Genomic DNA, 7,456 nt, shown 5'->3' on the forward strand with positions numbered 1-7,456 from the left:
GTGACATTGTTGACGCGTGTGTCGCGTCGAGATTGTTTCGGAGGTTCGACCTAATCGGGCCCAGCTTCGCTCCTGTGTCAGTCTTGCTTGTGGCTCTGGCTTCGCTTTACTTTCTCTTGTATATTGTTCTCGTTCGTCTTCTTGATACACGCACTTCTCGATGACCGTCAACGCGATGAAGAAACCAGAGGCAAAGTTGAACTTGAAAGGACATGCGTATGACCAACGTATGTCTTCATCATCGCTGGCGCCTCTCTGTTTACGTGCTCATTACCGAGTCTGAACCCCCACAGGAAACAAGAGTGGTGTGGCTGCTCCTCCAGGTCAGCTAGATCACTTGGTACCCTTACGGCACAGCGCTCTAAACAATGCTTATCTCCGTAGACTGGTCCGATGACTCTGACTTCGCGCCTGGCGAGTTCGTCGAACAGGCCCCTAAGAAACCTAGAGGTAAGGGACAGGTTGGACGACGCTCGGACGCAACCAAGACCCGAGGTCGTAGACGATCCGGCAAGGAGAAGGAAGCCGTCTATGACGATTATAAACCTGGTGCAAAGAGAATAGGTACACTCGGCTATTGAATCTTCAAGCCAACTTTCACCAATGGAAATTTGTAGGCTCGAAATATGTAAAGAGGAAGCATGTCGTTTTAGCAGCTGAGAATCCTCTGCTAGAATTCTTCGGTCAGTTCGCTTTTTCCTCGACTTCAAAAATAGCTAGGCTAATCTTACCTATTGTGCAGATATCGACCCACTTCTTGCTGTCGAGTCCTCTGACTCGTCGGACGATGAATTGACTCCGGATGCTGACAACGAAAGAGAAGATGAGGAGGAGGAGGAAGAGGAGGAGGAGGAGGAGGAGGAGGAAGACAACGATGACTCAAGCAGTCGTCCACCAAGCCCACACCGGCCTAAACCACGAGGCTCCACAACACCAAGTGCTGCTGTTGCTGGACCTTCGACACTTGTACCAAATAGGAATATCGAAACTGTACGACCACCTAATACCCAAGAAGAAGACAGTGTCACTGGTCCGTCCATTTTCCTCCCTCTGCTTCGCTGTGGTGACCCCTGACTTGTATTCCCTTCATAGAGCCCGAAAGCGACGTCGAGTTACCTCCACCAACCCAAACGCAACATTCATCGCCCCCTAATCTCAAACGAAAGTCTATTTACAGTAGCCCTGAGATATCTTCCGTACCTATCAAACGTGCAAGGTTTGAAACTGCAGAGGACGAAGACTCGGTGACGGAGTCCGAGAGCGAACTCGATGAGCTCCATACTGCTCTGTTGGCCAGCGCAACAAACCCCAGTCGCACGAAGGCAGGTCGAGGTGAATATCACATTTCGCTAATAAACTAGCTCATTCCCTCATATTTCACGCTTTGCCTCATTGGATGTAGACGACAGTGATGAAGACTCTGTGACAGAGCCAGAATCCGACACAGACGACGATGAGGTATTGACCCGTCTATCTTCCATCTTTCCTTATCAATATTGACATATCGCCTTCAATAGATCGACAACACTCTTCGAACCAGACTGCCAGATCTCAAAGATGCTCTCATTCTCTCTCCACCCGCCCTGAACCCCCCGATTTATGTCCCCTCTCAATTGTCCACTAAACTTCGAGCCTACCAAATAGAAGGCGTACAGTTCCTATTCAAGAATTACTCTGAGAATCGAGGGGTTTTGATCGGCGACGACATGGGTCTCGGTAAGACGTTGCAAGTCATCGCCTTTCTCAGCGCTATCATGCAAAAGACCGGTTCCGGAGCCTTGGATAAAGGTAGGAGGAAGAAGTACGTGAGTAGGTTGCAAGACGGGGTCCAGTGGAAGAGAGAGCGGAAGTTACCGCCCGCGGATGCTAAGTGGGCTACTGCATTGATCGTTGCGCCGAGCAGTGTGATGGATGTATGGACGAGGGAGTTCGACAAGGCACGTTGATATTTCTCAAAGAACGAGGTAGCGATGAGCTGTATGTACTGATATCTGAGCTTCTCTTCGTTTTTATCCAGTGGGGCCACTTTGAAGTTGCAAAATACCACGGTAAAGAGCGTGAACAAGTTCTTCGTGACTTTACTCTTGGTCGTCTAGACGTCGGTACGTGCTTACAAACCCGTCTCGATTTTCATAAAATACCAGATGTCGTCGTCCGTCCCATTAACTGTATGATCCTCATCGTACATGCGGCAATGTCACTAAGAATCAATCGTTTGCGTTAACTAGTTGTGACATCTTTCGAAACTGCTCGCAAAGACGGGGATTTACTCGACTCATTACCCTGGACTGTTGTCATTGTTGATGAAGCCCACAAGATCAAGAACCAGCAAGCCAAGCTCACCCAGGCTCTCTACGCCTGGAAATGGCGCGACGACCACCCTATACCTCCATATATCACTCGACTCACCGATGCTATCAATGCGGCTCGCGCCTCCGAAGTCTCCAAGTCCTCCGCCTTCACCGCTGCTCCCATTGCCGCCCTAAGCTCAACTCCAACGACCAGTCAGGACAACTCCAAAGGTAAGGTAGACTTGGGCGGTAAGATCAAGAGCGGAACAGGAACTCTAGCACCAATCCGACCGAGGACTGGACCCATCAATATTGCATTGACCGGCACGGCAATCCAGAATGATTACGTGGAGCTTTGGACGCTGTTGGATTGGTGTAACCCTGGAATGGTGGGATCGAAAGCCCAGTGGAAGATGGCTATCGTGGAGCCGCTGACGAGAGGACAGGCGAAGGGAAGTACACCGGAAGAGAGAGTGAAGGGACAGGTCAGTCGAGCCCTCTGTATCTCGAGTGGACTTGAAAGTCATGTGAACGCGTTTATACAGAGCGTGGCCATACGTCTAAGAGACGGACTATTGCCGCGGTTCTTCATTCGACGGTACGTGGGAGTCAACTTAAACAACGATACTCTAGTTGACCCTTGGTCATATGGTATACAGAACGAAAGACATCATCAGCGATCAACTCCCGAAGAAAATTGATCAGGTAGTTTTCTGTCCGCTCACCAAGATGCAAACCGAGGTCTACAAGCGGATTCTGGCGCTGCCTGCGGTTCAAAACATGATCAAGAAGGACGAACCTTGTGATTGTGGCTCTCGGCTGCCGTACGCTCTCTTCTCTCACCAATACATATATGAGGTTCTTTTGTACTTTGACTGATGTCTTTTGGTGGGTTGCTGATTATAGTCGCAAGAAGTGCTGTTATCCCTGGGATAAGAAGGATTTGTTTACTTACATGTCTACATTGATCAAGATCTCCAACCATGTGGCGCTCATCCTTCCCGGTGAGCTTGACATTTCCTTAGACCAATCGTGCACACCTGACTTCATGTACGATCCAGCTCCGGGAGATACAGCAGATCAGGTAACCTTATTTGCCTCGGCTTGCTGTTGACATACCGTTGATCCGCATGAATAGGTCGTTCGCAACAAAGAGCTTACAAGTCTCGTCTTTCGCCAGACGGAGCCGCCAAAGTACGGTACTGCGATGCTTGAAGCAGGCCTGTGCGGAAAGTGGAAGGTCAGTTGTGCTATCCTGGAGGTCGTGATGCATAGAAAACACGTTATAATGAGCCCTCACTCTTCAGGTCCTCCATAGCCTACTCGTACAGTGGAAAAGGGAGAATGCGGCGATGAAAAATCCGAAAGACTGGCATAAGGTTCTCATATTCACCAAATCGGTTAAGCTGTTGAACATGCTGGAGTTCCATTTGAACAGCGAAGGTAGCGCTAACCTTTGCATCACCATGAGAGTACGATAGAGCTCAATTCTCATCATCTAGGATGGGGCTTCCTGACACTGGATGGGTCGGTCAAACAAGCTGACAGTAGGTGCTTATTACCATGTACGTTTGAAACAACCATTGATCTCTTACTTGGACAGGAATGCCAATGATCGATAAATTCCACGAGGACAAGAACGTCTTCGTCTTCTTGATCTCGACACTGGCGGGTGGGACAGGGCTTAACCTCACGGGTGCAGACAAAGTTGTCATCTTCGGTGTGTTCTGTGTCTCGACCTTCATGAGCAAGAATATGTTACTCACCTGCACTTATTGTCTGCGGCTGATGTAGATCCTAACTGGAGTTTGTCTTAGACTTCATCTGCTGTTTCTCTAGAGAGCTGACCATTATGCCATGATTTTTGTAGATCCCGCACACGACCTTCAGGCAATGGATCGCGCCTACCGCTTTGGCCAAACCCGCGACGTGCACGTCTATCGTCTGCTGGGGTGTGGATCGCTCGAAGAATTGATCTATGATCGGCAAATATATAAGCAGCAGCAGATGGCTATTGGTTATACTGCGAGTCATCAGAATCGGTATGTGGTGCTACGTTCAATTCCCGGTATTCAACTGGTAGGCCCATGACCTGAATTTCTGGCGCTGGAAGGTATTTCTCTGGGGTGAGCGGTGACAAACAGAGACAGGGTGAGTTGTTTGGCCTCAAGAATATATTCAAGCTCGAAGATAAGGAGATGAAAACAAAGATCGCCGTAAGATGGATTCCACTGTCCGGTCGCTGTTATCTGAATTGGCGCTCTAGATTGACCAAGCTCTCCTGAACAATTTCGACTGGGCTCTTGCACACATGGAGGTGGCAAAGTCGAAGACGTCGAAACGAAGGAAGAGTGGGAGCCAAGGAGAGATTGACGGGGTGTACGAGGTGGAGATGAGCCAGCCTAAGGAAGACGTAAGCCCCAATCGTCGTCGTCCAAACTCGGGCAGGGGGCTAATACATAATTACTTCGCTAGGACTTGAAAGGACTGGGGGCGTTCATGTTAGATGACGGTACGCTCCTTCGCCTATTATTAATTCTTTTAATCGTTCTGATGTGGCCGAATCATCAGACTTAGCACCGGAAGTCCAAGAGGATGAGATTACCAAGATACTGAACAACCATGGCATCAAGTACACGCACCACAACGACGATATTCTCGCTCCCAGTCATATCGAAGAGGCGCAGATCGAGACTGCCATCAAGGTGCGACCTTGGCAATTTTATCTCTCTTTTCGAATGTCTGGTGTCTGACTTCTCCCGGTACTACAGGAGAAAAAAGAGCGCACGAAGAGGGCAAAACAATCGAAGAAAAAGAGCAACGATGCCACTACTCCAGACGAGCCTCCCAAGCCTGTATGGCCACCGGTCAGACGCCATCATAAGCGGGAGCCGGCACCGCCAACACCTGCAGAACTGTTCGTCTATTTTACCGCTCACGTACTTGCTTGCTCTGGCTTACGGTTTCTACAGGAGGGAGAAGCGTCATCTGGCCTTGATCGAACTCGGGTACGTTCAAGACATGGACGGTGCAAACAAGCTCGCAGAGAAGTTGTGAGTGTTTTCCTTCCCCCTAAACGGCCAGAAATCGCTGACGCTAAACCATAACAGCAATCGACCGGAGCATGCTGAAGAAGTGAACGAGATTCTGGCGGCCGTGGATGAGCATCTGAAGAAATCAAGGTGATCGTGACAGTTGTGTTCGACGATCCCTTCGTGGCTTCGGAGTATCATTATTAAACTATCATTATTTTTCTGCATGATCCACGAGCTGGAACGAACTCTCTTGGCGTGGGGTCTTGGGTGACTAAATTTGAGCAGAACGGATCTATGTTCGTCGTCCGCTTTGTCTCTGAACACAATATCCAAATTTCGATGCATCTGCCTCATTAAAAAGGGAGTCAAAGTCGCAATTTAGCGAATACACTAATCCTGACTGCTGTCTGCTCAAAAACGACTTCCAACTGCGATGGGAAAGAGTGAGCTCGCAACAGTGGCCCCACACAGCGTGGGAAATGGCACAATGATCTTATCTTATCTTCGTGCAATCGTCGTCAGCAGAAATGGTTCAACGCAGGGTTCAACCTGCTACCTCTCTTTACGCCACTGCTGTAGACTCCTGTAAATCTTCGTCTCCAAACGCTATACGCTCTGTATAATGTAAGGCCCCGACCCCGCTCCTTACCATCGAACTCAGATCAAGATAAAACACAAAATGTTCTAACGGAAGTACGTGGCTGCTTTGCAGTGAAACTGAGAGAGTCAGAGGAACCTCTCAAAGCCCGAGGACTTTCTCTATGTCTAGTGACAGAAGTGATTATTATCCTGATGGGGTATGTTCCTGCATTATGTGGTTTTTGAGGCTATCTCACGTCCACCTGGCCACGAAAAGATCAAATGCAATGTCTGTTGTGCTCCCCAGTCGACTGACCCAGGTGTAGAGTGCAGCCAACCGGGGGTAGATGGCGAATCCTCCTGTCATTCGTTGGACGACACGCGCCCGCCCGAATCAGACTGGAGGTTCTCGGAGTGGCGTGGCGGAGGTGTGCGTCGAGGCTCAGAAAGGCAATGAAAATGTCACGAGACTTAGTGATATTCCCACGAGTGTGCCCGGTCGTAAGCAGGAGCGCGGTGAAGTCGCCGCCGTTCCAGTGTGGCTCTCTGCTCTACGGCTCCTACCTCGCTCTCTGCATGCCCGCCATGGACATCGACAGCCCGGATCAGATTCACGGGCCCTGTGTCCCTTTTACACAAGCTTTCTGGGATTCTCTAGCTGGGCTGTCTCACACTGCGTACAAGACTGCTCTCGAGGCTTACTCTACAGCACTAGCAGCATCTCCTGAGAACCAGCGTATTCATCTTCGCGAATCTCAGGTGCTTCCATCTGTCAATTATCAGGAAGGCTGCGACGTTCTGTATATATCTGGTACTGGTTCTGGAAAAACCATGCAGATCATATCTCTGCTCTCCTCGACCCTGACGCCATCATCTTGGTCATGTTACCGCTGTTGCGCTTGCAGGAGACGATGGTGAGCGCCACGAAACCATATGAGAATTGTCTAAATTACTCACATACATCTAGACGAAGGAAATAGAACGGTTCCGAGGTTTGCGTGCGATTGCTGTGAACAGTGAGATGCATCATGATTCCGATACTTGGACGTATGTGATCGTTACTATATGTGTTCCAATGAAGTTTAATTAAGGCAACCAAGCTAATCGACGTGGATATATGACAGGATATTGAGAAATGCCGTTACAATGTCGTCTTGACCTCACCCAAACAGTGCAAGCCATTCCAAGGTCATCCGACACGGCTTGAGTGCCACTGTGGCCCGTAGCCCACGCGTGGGCTAACGGAAGTGGCACTCCATCGACGCTCTTATATTAAGTGAGAATGCGAACATGTCCATGTATGAATGTGTACTGTACTGTACATTAGGCATACATGACTTCCTCATCCTCGTGTGTTGGGAAAAAGGGCTGTAACTGACCCGGTATGACAGGAACTGAGGGTGCCACACTGTCAGAAGCCAGAGTATTCGAGGACTGAGGGATGTTTTCATTATTGAAAAATGATGTGTCATTCATCATTCTATGACTAGGTACAGATGAAGACAAAAGCAGAGTGCGAGGACAGGCGACAGAGCATAGAACGCGGGCAGT

The 7,456-nt window shown here is 49.3% G+C and overlaps 1 protein-coding gene across 1 annotated transcript; it reads left to right on the forward strand.

Moving 5' to 3' along the window:
- Nucleotides 1–125: 125 nt before the first annotated feature.
- STEHIDRAFT_170019 (uncharacterized protein) lies at nucleotides 126–5,477 on the forward strand (the record flags this gene model as incomplete). The annotated part of the gene is made up of 27 exons (XM_007306376.1): nucleotides 126–227; nucleotides 294–323; nucleotides 385–564; nucleotides 618–683; nucleotides 743–1,030; nucleotides 1,093–1,332; nucleotides 1,403–1,458; nucleotides 1,518–1,913; nucleotides 2,018–2,102; nucleotides 2,229–2,776; nucleotides 2,837–2,889; nucleotides 2,951–3,115; nucleotides 3,198–3,295; nucleotides 3,353–3,375; nucleotides 3,430–3,531; nucleotides 3,599–3,734; nucleotides 3,794–3,838; nucleotides 3,895–4,011; nucleotides 4,086–4,097; nucleotides 4,162–4,333; nucleotides 4,405–4,507; nucleotides 4,558–4,704; nucleotides 4,767–4,803; nucleotides 4,863–4,996; nucleotides 5,063–5,208; nucleotides 5,264–5,344; nucleotides 5,402–5,477. The coding sequence occupies exons 1-27, from the start codon at nucleotides 161–163 to the stop codon at nucleotides 5,475–5,477; spliced, it is 3,603 nt and encodes a 1,200-aa protein (XP_007306438.1). The 5' UTR covers nucleotides 126–160.
- Between the last annotated feature and the right edge of the window lie 1,979 nt (nucleotides 5,478–7,456).

This window comes from Stereum hirsutum, assembly GCF_000264905.1.
Source record: "Stereum hirsutum FP-91666 SS1 unplaced genomic scaffold STEHIscaffold_11, whole genome shotgun sequence".
In the NCBI taxonomy this organism is placed as follows: Eukaryota; Fungi; Basidiomycota; class Agaricomycetes; order Russulales; family Stereaceae; genus Stereum; species Stereum hirsutum.